This window comes from Cryptomeria japonica, chromosome 4 (assembly GCF_030272615.1).
Source record: "Cryptomeria japonica chromosome 4, Sugi_1.0, whole genome shotgun sequence".
Lineage (NCBI taxonomy): Eukaryota > Viridiplantae > Streptophyta > Pinopsida > Cupressales > Cupressaceae > Cryptomeria > Cryptomeria japonica.
This window is the reverse complement of record NC_081408.1, coordinates 119,041,359-119,059,015: the sequence shown is the minus strand read 5'-3', so window position 1 is coordinate 119,059,015 and position 17,657 is coordinate 119,041,359. Positions and strand designations below refer to the sequence as shown.

The 17,657-nt window shown below is 32.5% G+C and overlaps 2 protein-coding genes across 2 annotated transcripts; both read right to left on the bottom strand.

Annotated features, from left to right (window-relative positions):
- Positions 1 to 5,150: 5,150 nt before the first annotated feature.
- LOC131074138 (disease resistance response protein 206-like) lies at positions 5,151 to 5,726 on the bottom strand. The gene has a single exon (XM_058010709.2). The coding sequence runs from the start codon at positions 5,724 to 5,726 to the stop codon at positions 5,151 to 5,153; it is 576 nt and encodes a 191-aa protein (XP_057866692.2).
- An 8,057-nt stretch (positions 5,727 to 13,783) lies between these two features.
- LOC131074141 (disease resistance response protein 206-like) lies at positions 13,784 to 14,359 on the bottom strand. The gene has a single exon (XM_058010712.2). The coding sequence runs from the start codon at positions 14,357 to 14,359 to the stop codon at positions 13,784 to 13,786; it is 576 nt and encodes a 191-aa protein (XP_057866695.2).
- Between the last annotated feature and the right edge of the window lie 3,298 nt (positions 14,360 to 17,657).

Here is a 17,657-nt window from a genome sequence, read left to right as displayed (position 1 = left end):
GAATGAATCCCTTAAATTGATCTCATTAGCCAAGTTATACTCTAAGTTTGATTGATAATGATAGAGAAACACGTAGTAAAATTATTAATCACCTCATTGATATTGAAATTTTAGGCATCTAAAAATGGTCAACGCTTGTGGTGTCATACTCTAACATGTATGTGTTACCTTATTTTAGGGTTTTCACATTTGCTAACACTTCTTCTATGTCGTACATTAAATATTTATCATTTATCGACCTTGTGTCATTCTTCTGCATTCTTTTCCTATTCGATCCTATTTTCTTGAATTTGAATCTCAATAAGTGGTCATGTTCAATTGGGCATTATTCTACCCTGAATCAATGTCAACTAGGGTTTTGTCCTAAATATTTTTTATTTGCAATATCAGTCCTCTTTGATCAATCATCTATCGATTTGGATTATTTTGGATTGTTTCCAATCTTTAATTATCAATCTTTTTTTCAATTCTGATTTATTTGTCATCTGTCTTTATCAATCTTTATCAAACCAATCTTCATCAAATCAACCTTTCATCAAACTTTGATCGATTTGTCATGAATCTCAATCAGTGATCAAATCCTTATCATTTTGGATCAATCAGTCATTGATCCCTTTTCAATTTGACACATCTATTTAGCCTCTTTGTTATCTTTGACCAATTTGTCATTGGTCTTTATCAATCGATATCAAGTTTTTGTCAATTATCTCTTTTGATCATGATCTTCATCATGTGTTTATGGCTTTAATTGCATCAAGATCAAGTCTTGACCTAATTCATTTCCCTTTTCTCCTTCTAGGGTTTAATATTTTTTTAGTTATCACTCCTTGATAGCATTCCCCCTTAGGTTAAATGAATTTATTCATTTATTGTATGAGTCACAATTAAATTGATTTATTTAATTTGCTAATTTGACCTCCCTTTTATGAGAGAAATTAATAAATGAAATTTATTAATTTCTCACACCTTTTTCTCTCCTAACTTTTCCCCCTAATTTCTCCACTAATTAGATTCTTCTTTTATGATCAATTTATTATAATTAAAAAGCTATTTTCCCTCCAAATTTGTCATAAGTTTACGAACCTTTTTGTGCCTAATTTTTCATAAATCATTTGGCACATTTTATTCTTCAATCTGTCATGATTGTTGAGCACAATTTGCTCTCCAATATGTCGTTCAATTTGTGATAAATCATGTCATTAAATCATGCCTTTTCAAATGATCATCCCAATTTGGAGGCTTTCGTCGTATAAATTGAACACTCTTTTCAACCAATTCGAAGCACGCTTCTAGTATCTTTATCCTGCCACTTTCAATCCACATTGAAACACATGGTGCAGCAGCCTTTCCTATTGGTGTAGTAGACTTTGTTCGCTATGCCCATGGTGGCATATTTCAATGGAGGTTTCAAAATATTGGTGAGATCTAAGCTTTGAAAATCATATATATCCCTAGGTAATTTAGATACCTTTGTGGTATTGTTAACTTTCTTTGGTGGTATCTCTTTTCATGCATATAAACTAGTAATAGCTTGAATGAACTCCTTAGTGATCTGATATGACCAATTGAAATAGAGAAATTCATTATGGATCTTGATAGGATGATCCAAACCCACCCTTCTTCTCTTATGAAGACTAAAAAGTATTTTTATATGTCTAATCTTTTTCTTATGATTTGACAAAACCGTAGTAGGTAGTTTTGTGTGTCCTCCTATGAAAAGTGAGCCAAAGGAAATTAAAATAGATGTGATCAATTTCTATCAATGGTTTATATATTTATTTTTTAATGTCCTCTATGTGGATAAAGTATACAATAAATTTAGAGAATACTCCCTCCAAGGTTGTCCCTAGGGATTTTTACAAGAAATTTATATACTTAGGTTAGGAATTTTGGGAAATATCCACAAGGATAGGAGTTGCCATTTTTATGTTATAGCTATGAATGTCTAAGAAATTAATGGAATTTCATAGTATGTTTGTTTAGTTTTAGGGGAGTAGCAATTTAGTGAGTGAGAAAAAAGTATTATTTCATAAAAATACCTAATATATTTATAAATGTTGTGAAAGGAAGTGCACTAAATGCTGTAGCTATTTTTCCTTCTTCTCATTCCAATTTTCTTGTCAACTTTTCCTACAACTCTATTTTAATCAATGGGGTAAGTGTATTATAATACAGCTATTTCACAACTATAGTACAAATGTTTAATATTTTAGGGTGTTTAACTTATAGGTTTATCAAAACTATTATTTTGATACCCTATTTGATGTTGTTAGGGTTTAGGTTAGGTCAACGAAATAAATCTTAAAACTCAAACCTAACTATTACTAGCAACTTCTTTCGAACATAGTCACTAGTTTTTTGATGAAGTGAGGTTTAGAATAACTTATTCGGATTGTTCCTTCTATTTGGTGTCACTCTATTTGACCTCATGTGTCCCTAATATATATAGAGGTTTCTTTTAGACTACTTGAGTATTAAATTAATTTGGCGGTTTTTTTGTTTTGTTTTGTTTTGATCTCTTATGATAGGGAAGCATTGAATATTTTTTTATTAATATCTTCTCTTTGTGACATTTTCTGTGAACTTCAAGAGAAAATTTGAGATCAAGGACAACCAAGCTACAATAAGGCATCTTCTATTATGTTTTTATTATGAACTAATGGTGGATTTAATGATGATATATCATATTATTGTATTAACACATAGATGACTTATCCTAAGAACATTGCATCATTTATTGAAAGTTTAATAATTTCAATTAAGCATTTACTTTCAAGTATTTTACTTCTGATTTCTATTTCTTTATCATCATTTTTTTATGTTTAATTCTAACTTAGGGTTTAAATGAGACAATCCCATATACAAAACAACACAATTTTCACTCCTTTTGTGTAGATCTAGGCTTAGAAACATGTCACGGGTTCATACTAAGGGTACATGAGTGTAGTAAAGATAGAGACAAAGACAACGCAACCTAGTTTTTTAGAAAAGAGTAGGACTGGGGCACCTAGCACCTCTATTCACTAGGACTAGAGCACCTAGCTCCATAGTCTAGGTGGTTTGAATTGAATGTTGACCAATTAGAATATTGGAAGCTCTTGAGTTTAGTTTGACCCCTATTCTGCACTAAAAAATATATCAAGACTAGGACACCTAGCCATAGTGTCGACCTAGTTTCAACTTAGATTATTGTAACAAGTTCCTCTTTGCATACCCTTTCTAGACTTAGGTTTGTTTTCTAATATTTTGATTTTCATTTGTCCATTTATGCTTTTTATTATCAATTTTGCACCTTCTAGCCTATTTATTGCATCCAACTTATCCAATCAATCAAATCAACAAAAGAGAATAACTATTCATTGTGTTGAGCCCTACCAAGGGTTTGTAGTTGGGCCTATTATTCATTCCCAAATTTAATTGATAGGATTGGGTTTCATTCATAGTTTTTATGTTAAACTAGTGAATTCAATTATTCACTACATTATAGGCATCTTTGAAAGAACTCTTGGGTGTCTACTATGATCTACCTTCTTTATTGAATTGTAAGAATAAATTCACATTTTGCTTGAATAATAAGGCATCCTTTGGTGGGTCTATTATAAGTGTCGATGAGAAGACTCATTTATCTAATGTTGATGAGAACATGTCTATGCCACATCTTGAAGACCATAGCACTCTCCTTAAAGGAGATACTTCTAATATCCTTATGGATCCAAAGTCTTGTGAAAAGGGTGATTAAGATTGGAAAATGCCTTTCTTTTGAAGAAATTAAATCATAATCTAATATTTAATATTTTATTATGATATTTTTGCCTATTCTTATGAGGATATGCTTGATGTTGATGAATTTGTTGTCGTTTAGAATATCATTCTATGTCTCAATGCCAAGCATGTCAAGCCAAATATTAATAAGATGAATCGCAGGGTTGTTTTTTTAAACAAGATCAAGATAGAAAATCTCTTAAAAATGGTTTTATACATCCCATTGACTACTCACCTTGGATATCAATTATCGTTACTATTAGTAAGCCTAATGGTTGTATTCATGTTTGCATTGAAATTTGTAATATTAATAAGGCTTCTCTTAAGGATGATTTTCCATTACCTAATATTGATATGACTATGGACTCAATTGTAGGCTATACCTTATTGTCTTTCATGGATAGCTTGCCAGGTTACAATCAAATCCTTATTAATCCAAAAGGGTAGAATAAGAATGCCTTCATCACACCTTGGGGTACCTTGTACTATGTATTCATATCATTTAAGTTTAAAATTGTTGGAGAAACCTATCAATGTGCAAGGGCTCTAACCTTTCAAGATTTCTTTCATAATATTTTAGAAAATTACATTGATGACATCTTGGCTAAGTGTATAACTCATCAAGATCACATTAAGAATATTTTTCTTATCTTTGAAAGTGTCTAACTCTATAAGATGAGACTAAATCTCCTTAAGTGTGCCTTCAGTGTTGATGCTGGAAAATTATTGGGTTTTATCATCTCTCATGGTAGAATAAAAGTTGATACAAATCAGATGCAATCGTTAACATGCCTCCACCTAAAACATCTCTCAACTTTGTAGTTTACAAAAGAAGATCTAGGAAGGTTGTAGATTCATATCTCAATTGATTGATTGTAACCTTCTATCCACAAGATTATTTAAGAAAAATGTACACTTTTTGATGAAATAACCAATATGAAAATACATTTGAGTTTATCAATAGCTACTTGGCTAATCCTCCAATCTTGATGATGAAGAAAAGTCAAACCAAAAAACACTCCCATGATAGTTTCATGAAGTTATATACACTAACAATTTGAGCTATGGAAATCATATAAAAAACTATATAAACAAAAACTATCAAATTTAGAAACATAAACCACAGAAATATCATGGTTTTTATTAAACTAAAGCTCTTTCAGTACATCTCCATCAATCACTTCCAAGTTCCAAACTACGTCGGGGATCCGTAGATTATGCTTTTCAAATCTCGTTATTGGAAAGACACGAAAACAAGTGTCTTTCCCTCTATATTTGATCATCTCAAAAATCCTGTGAATAGAAAGACGTGAAATCAAAAAATTATTTGGTAAAACCACACAAACCATAAATGTGGAAATGCATGCAAACTAAAGTTAAGTCAGGTGTCAATAACATTCGTAGAGGGTGATATTCACTCGAAGGCGGAAATAGACGTCTCCCTCAACGGAATCAGTAGAAAGAGTTGCAATGCCTCTCGCCATTATGAAATCACCTGTCCCTCCAACCACAGATATATCTCTCTGCTTAAGAGCTGGATCTGCTCCTGCGAATGTGATGGTACCCTTATAATCTGTGCTATTCAACACAAATGTGAAACCAAGCCATGCGCTGAAGAAATTCTTCATGTCATACAGATAAAATCCCTGCGCTCTTCCAACGGGTGGAGAGAGAAGATTATTGTCCAGCGTAATTGGATCGTCAAACACAGCCAAATCTCCAAAATGATTGTGGTCAGTCAGAATGGTGAGGTTAGCCCCTTGCGGTGCTGCTATCAATGCAGACGTTGCGTTGTCAGCATTTTTACCATTGTAGATTATATCATGAAAATACAACACTAAATTCCTACAGGGCTTTGGAAGCATTTTCTTCCACCTTTGGCAATCTGCACTTTTCTGTAAAGTGGCATACACTACAAGCCACACCAAAAACAAGTGCAGAACTCTACCAGCCATAATTGCCATTACTCACTAATACTTCTCCTTTTCCACTGATGGAAACCAAGACTATCTCAATTCATTCCAGCTTCCATTTGTTTTCTATTTATATTGTGTTAAGATCCAAAGTAGTCAAAAGATGGGTTGTTTGAAGAATAGATTTGCTGGTCACCATGTGTGGCCCCACCTAATCTACCATCTTCGTTTGTTGCAGTGAATTACGTGGTGTTCAAGTTCATATGCCCAGCTTACGAATTTCAACCAATGGGTTCTTTAGGAGTTGTCTTAATTCATTTCAATATTTGAAAAAATAATGTAATGTTTCATGTGTTAATAGTTTAACAAATATTCTATTTATTTGATGGGCTTTCAGATCCCAGTCAAGCATTGTCGGACCATAAAAAGATGATAATGACCCAGTAGCGGCTCGTTGGTGGAAAGCGGGTATGGTAATCAATCTGCTTTACGAAGCACAGATTTTGATTCTAGTAGAAGTCACTTTGTCCAGCGCAAATATTACTCATTCATCAGTATTCATGGATCCTAGACAATCAAAAAAGTATCAGAGCTAACAATAATACCAATTTTGGACTATGAGAATTTGGTATAATAAGGACTTTAATACATTATAACTAATTTACTATGCACAGAGTGTTCTACAGTGATTATGTGTAAGTTGCAATAGTACTGAACAGTCATGTGCTGTCTCATGGCAGCAGTGACATCATGCGAGTAAGGTATTTAATTCTTTTTCTATTAATCTCCCAGTCTTTTCTCTACTTTGATTCCTTGCCCTTCTACATATTTTATGCCTGGTTATTCGACCATAGTGTGAGACTTGTTGGAAAATACCCGAGCACTTTTGTATAGGAATGTGAATATTAAGTCTTTAATTAGATATTTGTTTTATTATTTAGATATTGAATTAAGTTTTTGATTTATTATGTTTATTTGAGTTTTTTATTGTTTTATAATTTTAATTAATCTATTTAAGATTGGTTGACTCTTTTAAACAACTTTTAATCTTTGTAGATAATATCATATTGTCATCTTTATGTGCACTTTCATATCCTATTAAGAAATTTATCATTTATATTTTTGAATTATAATCGCCAATTCTAATACTACCATTAGAACCAAAAACCTAAACTAGCATTAAATTCATTACTTTTCATCAATTGAGATGACTCCATTTCACCTTCAAATAACCACATCTATAATGATAAAAAGCATGCAACAAAAACAATGCCACTTTTTAGGACATGGCTTTCTAGCTATTTGTCTAATCTCTCAATGGCAAAGAATGAGAATGGTACAAAAGATTAGTAGTCGAGTTAATCACTGTAATGTTGAAAAATGAATACATATGCAATTTCACACTTACATCTTGAACTCATGAATTTGAAAAGTAATGATAACTTTGAATTTTCAAATAAAAGCATTTATCGTATAGTTTGTCATGGACAAAAAATCAAACATCATACAAAGCTCAATTCTTTTAAAGAATACTTATATCATGAATAACACAATTTTTCTAAGCATGTGGTTTAATACAATGCACACTTGATGTAATAACTATTTGTTAGGAAGAAAATGGTGGAATATAGATCAAAATACTAAGCTTCAAATAATTCTTATGTTTGCATTTATACCCTAGACTCAATTATGCTAAAGGAGTAAATGATAAGCTTGGACTATACATTAACTAATTAACAAAATAAAATCAATAGAAAATTAAATTCCATAAACCATAATATAAATAACTATTTTTCATTCATGTGTATTATATATATCCTCCTATACATTCTTCATTATCTCCTTGTTACATTTTTTCCTTTCTATCTTTCCATTTGCTTATCATATGTCTAAATGCATAATCTCTTACATTGTATCTTTGTTTAAATACAAATATATAGTTGGTGGAATTTGTCCCTTGCATTCTTCTACTAGTATAGATGGTGTCTATTTAATTAGGAGCTTGTGTTAGGATCCACTTCACTATCTTCACTCTACCTTTTCCTTGCCAATATCATTTTCCCAAGTTCAAAATGCTGGCTTCTCCTTAAGATAACTCTAATACTACTAGGCGAAGAGAATAGCATTGTAGATCTACTTGAAATTAGTAGAAGTGTTATCAAATTATTATTTTTTTTTTTTTTTAGTAGTTGGTTTTGAATACTGATCTACATTAAAGGGCATTCAGCTTTAGATGTAGGAATTTGGATATGTTGTGCCAATTTCTATGCATCTTTAAGGAAACTAGTGATGTGATCCAACCACATGTTGATCAATTCCCTTAAATTAATAAATGTTTTCCTTGACTACTCTAGTTAGTCCTAGAGTTGTTAAAAGTAAACATGTAGGGCTTCCATCTACACTTCATTTTGTCCATCTATTTCCTATAAAGTATCGTATGAAGGAGCCACATGGAGGTTATGAAACTCAATATGATCCATTTGAGACTTAATTGATTCTATAACGGTGGTTCATTTCATGCGGAACTTATATAGAGAATTAATATCATCATTTTGTATTCTTTACGGTGATGATATGTATTTCTAGAGCGGAGTGGCTGATGGAAGACTTCTTTCATTCGTCATCTTTCCTTATTTTGCATATCTCTACACATATTTTGTTGCTAAATTGTAGTCTTCTATAGTTGCATCTCTTCTAGGATCCCATCCACCAATATCTTGATTTATACAAGGGGAATGAAAGAATCTCTGAATGGCGATTTTTGCTTTGGATATCGTTCACCATATCTTCCAAATATTTCAAATTGTCTGCATACTATTTCAAATTCTCTTTCTATGTTATTTTATATAGAAGGTTTACCAATTAAAAACTTTAAACTGGAATGATATTGCTAAGGTCAACTTGTGGACCTACTAGAGGAAGTTGGAGTAGCTACAAAGAGACTAAAGACTATAAAGGCTATATTTTCTTCTACTTGGCTATAAAATCTTTGATTGAATACATAGGTGAAGTAGAAAAGGAAGAAGGTGTGTTAGAGGTGTGTGGAGGAGAGGGTACCTTGTGGTCTATAGGGTCTGATTAGATAAAGCTATCTTCTCATATTTTTATTCTTTTTGAGAGATCTCTTTATAAGATTTCACAAAGGCTTCTTTGATTTATATTTGAAATTTATTAGTGATCTTAATCTTTTTAAGAATCAATTTGTCCCATATTTGTTGGGACAAAAAAATCTCAGGTTACAGTTTTTGTTAGTTTTTCTTTCTAAGATAAAGTGCTAGAAGGATCCAACTCTATATGGATACATATTTCATCCTCTTCTCTTCTTGTACAATAGGCTTTCTTATTTTATTTAATATGACAACTAGTTGGCCTAGGATAATATCCATGAATTCCTCTAATGTGGTGCTAGATGCAACCATATATGTTATCAATGCATTTTGGATAGTTAACTTATTAAATGACACCATTTCATTTTAAACTCATGTCTTCCTCATAACCTCCTTGTGAAAGAACCTATTGTAGAGATGAACTTCATTTACTAGTGTCTATACTTTTCTTTTACATGATTTTTTTATTGTGTGTTCTCTTCTTTTGTAGGGGATGCTTATATACATACATTTTCCTTCTTTCTCTTCCTTTTCTTTTGATGACTCTTCTATTGATGGCTCCCTCTTTAGTAGTGTAGTGGGTAGTTTTATTTTTATCTCTTATGAACCTTTCTTCAAACTAAGTAGGCTTTGTAAGTGATGTACCAATATGTAATCTTCCAAATGTAATAGATTGGTGGTGCTTTGTTCCTCATATTCCTTATTTAGAATGTCCCATTTTCCTTGATTTTCTCCCTAGTTTAGTCCATATGTTCTTCAAACTTCTTTTTAGCCAATTGTCTAGAAATTATTGGCTAGGTATAAACCTTTCTACTTACAAATCCTTAGTAAAACCAAGTAGTTTTTCCACATATAAATCTATCTTGGCATTGGTTGCCTCATACAAAAGTTTAGGAATCCAAAAGGTTTAAAATTTAGTTTCTTCCATTAATTTGGAGTTTTTGTTGACTAAGAAGACAATTGTGTCCATGTACTTTTAGACCAAACCATAGGAGATTTGATCTCTATTTTATAAATTATTTTGGATAGATTTAGATAATCCCTAATATGTATGAATATAACAGGTTGCATCTTGAAAGTATTTTATGTGCTCGTGACTATACTTAGACTCATTAATGATTGTACATTGTGACTCATGACTATACCTAGACTCATACATGTGTTGTCTAATACTCTTACATATAATCTTATTATAGGTACACTATGTATTTATACTAATCAATAAGTCATGTCTAACCTTCACCACATAACAGAACTCATACATGACAATAAACTTTACACAATCTCAAAGTTGATAGAAAATTGAAAAGTAAATTCAAATAGAAGTAGGCTCTAAATTCCTAACCGACTCTATGATTTCATCTTCGACCCAAGTAGACACACCATATTATATTGATAATTCTCTTTTAGGTAATGATTTGGGTTGACTTTACACCCTCCTTTTCTAAAGAATAAAAGTCCAAATAATTAAATCTAAGGACGTGAAGGAGTTTGTTCTTCCATTTGTCCAATTTACTTTTAAATCTATTCCAGATTCTTCTTTTTAAAACACATGGTTTGATGATGATTGTATATTTAGATTTATTCCCAAAGATACCATTCAATATAACACTAAACCTTCTCATCTTGAAATACCAATACTCCATGAGGATCTATATTCTTGCTAAATAATTGAATCTCCTTCTACTAATTCTACATCCAATTTGGAGACACATTAAGGTTTTTTTATTTTAATTATTTTATATCTTGGATATAATGGGAATAGCTAAGGAAGTATGGAACAAGGTGTTAATCCTCTTATAGAACCTACAATAAACTTTCCTAATATAGTTGTTGTGGTCTTAACCTACTCCTTTGTCTAAACCCCCTCCTCCATTGTGCAAGGGATTTATTTCTTCTTCTTATGAGCACTAGAACCTCTCTCCACGCAAGTCAAGATTAATTTAGGCTATTGAACTTCTATCTAAGAAAGAGTATGTTTTTTCATGGAGACTGAGACCCAATATTACTAGGTTAATTCCCCATGGATGGCCTAGTCTTCCCAAGTGATCCTTCTAGTCATTAGAAGCACACAAGCCATGATAAGGGGAATACATTATCATGGTTCATTATTAATTATATTTTATTTTTTATCAATTTGTACCATAGCTTCCCAATGGGTCATCATGGCAGCTCCTTTGTGCAATATCTTCTCAAAACTCACTTTCTTTTCTTTCTTCATATAAAACATAAGAAATTTCATCAATATAATCAATATCACTAATTGCTTGACCTTTCCATTAATGAATGCCAGGCCTTGAAAGCTAAAATATTAAAAAATATTAAATCTAGTACCATTCATAGGACAAGTTAAAATGAGTTCCACTTTTGTCCTCTCCCTTCTATATAAAAACTCTTGCTTTACCTAGTTGACTTGGAACCTTTTATTTTCAATATTACTAATATTATTTTATTTGTACATGTGCATCTTAGTTTGATTTTTTCTATTTGGATTGATAGGATCCTAGGCTTGGAGCTTGTGTATCCATCAACTAAGAGTAATCCTATCCCTAGTAGCTCTCTCTCTCTCTCTCTCTCTCTCTCTCTCTCTCTCTCTCTCTCTCTCTACTTTACTACTTTATTGCTTTAGATTAATCCTTAGTTATTTAGGTTTCAATTTTTTTTTAAATGATTATAATAAGTTAAGCAATATCAATATTTAAGATTATTATCAAAACATAACATAGATTACCTAAAATTAGACAAATAAGACTACATGTAAGTTGGAAGTAAAATTTGGTTGAATGGATCCCTTAGATTGTGCTCATTATCCAAGCTATAATCTAATCTTGATTGATGATGATAGAGAAGCACACATAAAAATTATTTATCACCTCATTGATATTGAAATTTATTACTAAATTCTTTTATAGTCCATAATTATTGAGTGTTTGAGATAATTTATGTGAAACACAAGACTATAATAACTCATGCACAAATCAGGGCTAATACCATCGGTTGTAATTATACACAAGTTGCAAGTACAAAAATATTAATACTTATTATGCATAAATAAATTGGTCAACCATTTAATTATGCTTTAGGCATATTGTGGTACATTTGATTGAATTATGAAAATAAAAAAACATTAGTTTTTTATTTATATTCAATAAGTCATGATAATTTTAGGTTTTAAATAATTTATAATTTCTTATAATTTATAAAATTGACAAATATTTTTAAAAGATAAATAAAAATTGATACCTTTAATGTCTCTTTATTTTATAGATCAAAACTCTGAGATTTTTGTTTTATTGCAAAAGGCTAAAAATATATTAATTCAAAGATTTAAAAGAATATAGAAATATTTATAGATAATCATATTAGCTATTACAACAAGAAAAATAAGGGGTCAAAAAGGTCTCTCACCAAACTAGCAAGTTCAAAAACTCACAACCCTATCAAAGATCAAGACAAAAAAACAGTTAGTAGCCCACATCATTATGAAGTAGATGTAAGAACTTAGTAACTTTCTCAACAAAAAGAGAATCTTAATCCCGACATTCAAATTGTTGGGAGTGAACAAAGCCATTAAATTATTTTTTTTGACAATAGTATTCCATTCTCACAAAATATGGAAAAAGGCAATAGAATCAGACTGTTAAGATAAATCATGAATTTGAGTAGCAAAAGAAGCTAAATATCGCGAAGAAACTTGCAAAATGCTAATTATTCAAAAGGGAGGCTAAAATCATAAATCCATCATATACACAACATGCTTCCAACAAAAATCTCAAGTTTTATTGAAATCCACAAGGAGGAAATGATCTTCCATTTGATTATTAGTCCCAACTTTAGCGGTCACAAAAAAAAAAAAAAAAGCCTAAAAAAAACCTAAAAAAATAAAATAAAACTACATAGAATGAGAATCATCATGACCCACACTACCAATCCCAATTGATCTAGGATTAATCGGAGAGGAAAAATCAATTTTAATTTTAAAAACATCATTTGAAAGAGGTGCACAATGACTATCTCTATTAATCTTAACAAGAAGGAGGTTGTTTAGAAGGATGAGTCTAAGAAGTAGAGCTAGAATAACAAAGAAAATGACTTAAATCTAAATGCTAGACAACCAAGAGATCAATAGGAGAAAGAGTCTAATCGAAAGAGCATTTAGCCACAAGATTCTTGTGAACTGAATAGAATTTTTTTTGCCAAATATATTCAATGAGATTATGATGCCCTTGGAAAACACGACGATTCCTCTTTAAATAGATTTGCTACAATAAAAAAATAGGACCAATAACTGAATCCACCTAGAAAAGTAGTAGGAAGGGTCCGACCCAAGCAAGCTGAAAAATCTTTTATATTGTCATACCAATAAAATTCTCAAATAGTAAAATCTAAAATGCTATTAAATGAATTAAAAGATAAAAAATATTACAAAAACATTTACTAAACAATAAAAAGAAAAATTCTTATAAGAATCAATAAAATTATATATATATTATGTTTGTAAACCATTCTAAAACATTTTTAAATAAACATTTTAATATTCTAAATAATTCTTGCTAACCTAATTTCACATTTACACATAAATAACATTAAAAGATATATCATATAGAATTCAAGAAACTTTTTTTAAGATTAAAATTCTATCATAATAATGCATTTTAAAAAATGAAAAACAAATTAAAACTAGAGTATCATAAATCACAATCAAACTTACACAAAAACTATCAAATTTACTAGCATAAACCGGTGGAAACATCATATTTTTAACTAAACCAAAGCTCTGTTCAGTACATTTTCAGCAATCACTTCCAAAGTACATCGGGGTCCGTAGATTATGACTTTCAAATCTTGTTATTGGAAAGTCACGAAAACAAGTGTCTTTCTCTCTATATTTGATCATCTCAAAATCTTGTGAATAGAAAGACGTGAAATCAAAAAATTATTTGGTAAAACCACACAAACCACAAATGTGGAAATACATGCAAATTAAAGTTAGGTCAGGTGTCAATAACATTCGTAGAGGGTGATATTCACTCGAAGGCGGAAATAGACGTCTCCCTCAACGGAAACAGTAGAAAGAGTTGCAATTCCTCTCGCCATTAAGAAATCACCTGTCCCTCCAACCACAGATATATCTCTCTGCTTAAGAGCTGGATCTGCTCCAGCGAATGTGATCGTACCCTTATAATCTGTGCTATTCAAAACAAATGTGAAGCCAAGCCATGCGCTGAAGAAATTCTTCATGTCATACAGATAGAATCCCTGCGCTCTTCCCACGGGTGGAGAGTAAAGATTATTGTCTAGCGTAATTGGGTCGTCAAACACAGCCAAATCTCCAAAATGATTATGTTCAGTCAAAATGGTGAGATTAGCCCCTTGAGGTGCTGCTATCAGTGTAGACGTCGCATTCTCAGCATTTTTACCATTGTAGATTATATCATGAAAATATAACACCAAATTCCTACAGGGCTGTGGAAACATTTTGTTCCAGCCTTGGCAATCTACACTTTTCTGCAAAGTGGCACACATTAGAAGCCACACTAGACACAAATTCAGAATTCTACCAGCCTTAATCGCCATTACTCACTAATACTTCTCCTTTTCCACTGATGGAAAACAAGACTATCTCTATTCATTTCAGCTTCCATTTGCACTCTATTTATATTGTGTTAAGATCCAAAGTAGTCAAAAGATGGGTTGTTTGAATAAAAGATTTGCTGGTCACCATGTGTGGCCCCATCTAATCTACCATCTTCGTTTGTTGCAGTGAATGACGTGGTGTTCAAGTTCATATGCTCAGCTTACGAATTTCAACCAATGGGTTCTTTAGGAGTTGTCTTAATTCATTTCCATATTTGAAACATAACGTAATGTTTCATGTGTTAATAGTTATAAAAATATTAGATTTATGTGATGGCCTTTGAGATCCTAGTCAAGCATTGTCGGATCATATAAAGATGATAATGACCCAATAGCGGCTCGTGGGTGGAAAGTTGGTATGGTAATCAATCAGCTTTACGATGCACAAATTTTGATTCCAGTAGAAGTCACTTGGTCCAACGCAAGTATTACTAAGTATTCATGGATCCTGGACACTCTAAAAAGAATCAGAGTTAACAATAATTCCAATTTTGGACTATGAGAATTTGGTATAATAAGAACTCTATTACATTACAACTATTTTACCATGCACAGAGCGTTCTACAGTAAGATTGTGTGAGTTGCAATATTACCGAACAGTTATGTGCTGTTTCATGGCAGCAGTGACATTATGCTGGAAATGTAATTTCACAGGCCTACTTGCACTAATTTAATGAAATTTTTTGGGCATTTATTTCTTTTTCTATTTATCTCTCTGTCTTTTCTCTACTTTGATTCCTTGCTCTTCTATATATTTTATGCTTTGTTATTCGATCAAGAGGTGAGACTTAATGGAAAATATCTAGCACTTTTGTATAGGAATTTGAATATTTAAGTCAATACGTAGCTATTTGTTTTATTATTTAGATTTATGGTAATGTACATTTGAATTTGTTTATGATCTTTTTAATATCGAATCAAATGTTTGATTCATTATATTTATTTGTGTGGTTTATTTATTTATTGTTATTATTAATATTTTTTTATAATTTTTAATCATTTATTTAGGATTGGTTGATTTTTTTAAATACCTTCGAACTTTCAAAAGATAAATTTATGTAAAAATATCAACTTTTATTTTTCATTATAAATCATGTGCAGGTAGTCTTATGTAACTAAAATAGTCTTGTTACATGTATCACCTTGTTAAAGTAGGTTTCCATTATGAGTTTTTCCTTTTACCATGCTCATTCTAGGAGCTTATTGAAAACCAAACGAAAAGTTAGATTCTAAATGCCAAAGACTGTTCTATGAGTTGTATCCTACTTTTGTAAGCTTTTATATACTTGATACCCTCATGATTAAATAGTTTTACTGTACAATCTTGAACATAAATAAATTTTGTATCTAGTGAGATATTAGTCTAGGGATATGTCATCTATCCTCTTGTATGAAATATATGTTCTTCATTCAATTATTATAATGTATAATAATAGGAATATTGATTCCATTGAGCATTTACCTTAAACTTAGTAGCTTTGTTACTTATTTAATCTCACTTATATATCTTTATAGATAACACCATATTGACATCACTATTTGTACTTTTGTATCCTAGCTAGAAATTTAACATTTATTGCTTGGAATTATGATTGCCAATTGTAATAAAAATGGAGGGACCATTAACATTAATACTTTTTGAATTCGAAATGAGGAGAGGGAGTGGGAGCAGGAGAGGGAGCGGGAGAAAGGGTGGAGCTAGGGTTTCTGGCGAGATTGTTGAGGTGGCTGAGGATGGTGACGACGATGATGGGGCTGCACCGTTGCTCTGCTTGGCTCTGTGGTGCCCGTGACTCGTCCCCTTGCTGGCCTGCTACGTGTGGGGGGTCATCTTCTGTTGGTGTGCTCTGCGAGGGGGGTTTTTTTCTATCGAATCTAAGAGTGCCAGTTGGTGGAAGGAAGATGTGGGTTACAATTTCCTTGGCCTCAAATCTGATTCTCAGTGGCACCTCTTTTGGGGATTGCTTCCCTCTTTGCCCATTGAGTGGTGCTTTTCTCTTCTGGATCTGCGTGCTTTGACGGGCTGTTGTGTCTGGCGTTTTCGTTTCCGGGCCTTGTGTTGTCTTGGGGGTTCCTCTCAACTTCATTTTGCGCCCCCTTTTGTTGTCGGCAACAGGTTCGGTGGTTTCCCTTTACTTGATGGTTTTTCTCGGTGCTCTAATGGAGTTTGTTACCCTTATGGTATCATGGGTGAGCTCCTTGTTGCCTTGAGGGCACTTTTCTGCTCTTTTATTTCGCCCGAGTGCTTTTATGGTTTCATCTTTCTCTGGTGGGGCATTGTCGGTGCTCTGGCTCTCTGTTTTTTCTCTCAGTTTTTTATGGTGAAGGACAGGTTGTGGTGTCCCTTGTACCTCTTCTCCCTCTCTGCCAGTCCTATAGAGGTGGATGGCTTTCTTTTTGGGGTTGTGAGTGGGTATGAGGGCTCTATTCTTAGAGGCTTCTTGGGTCTCTTGATTGCCCTGTTTCTGTTGGAGTTTTATTTTATGGCCTTCTGTAGCATGCTCCTGATTTTCTGTCTTTTTGCCTCGTACGGAGGTGGGGCTTTTGGTGGAGATTTCTTTCTTGGTGTTTGATATGTTTGTGGCTCTTTTTTTCTTTAAGGTTTTGGGAGTCTTTTTAAAGCTCAACTCTCTTTCCTCCTGGTTATGTCTCAGCATATTTGGTCTTCTTTGGTGTGGTCTATTGAGATGGCCCCTTCTTCTATCAAGGTGGAGATGGTTTTCTCTAGAGATGATCTTCCTTCTATTGAGGTGGAGGTGGGTGTTGTGTGTGTTTTCAAGAGTTGCTAGTGGAATGTTGTTGGTCACCAGATCCTTGACCAACTCATTCTTTTTGTTGAAGAGTTCTGGATTTACCCTTTGCTGTTGGTTTTGGGAAACAATTCAAAACCCAAGATAAAGGTTTAGGGTGCCTTTCAAAACCCTTTGGCCCCAGGTTGTGTTTGTATGCTTATTAGTAAGAATCTGGTGGTTGTTTCTTTGAGATCTTTGGTTTTTTCTCAATGTTCAAGTTATGGGTGCTTGGAAAAACCTTTGGTTTATGTTGAAGGTTAAGGGAGACTTGATAAAACCCTTGTGTTTGTGAAAAGCTTTGGTCTTCTTCCTCTTCAGATAGGTTTTATTGATTTATCTTTGTTGCTAGGGTGAGTTTGGGCTGCTATTTTTTTCGATGTATCTTTTGATAGCTGTCTATTTTGGGTCCCTTCAAAACCTATTGTAAGGGGTTTTAGGTCCCCTCA

Coding starts and splice junctions, on each gene's coding strand:
- LOC131074138 (XM_058010709.2), bottom strand. CDS start 5,726: ATGGCAATTATGGCTGGTAGAGTTCTGCACTTGTTTTTGGTGTGGCTT.
- LOC131074141 (XM_058010712.2), bottom strand. CDS start 14,359: ATGGCGATTAAGGCTGGTAGAATTCTGAATTTGTGTCTAGTGTGGCTT.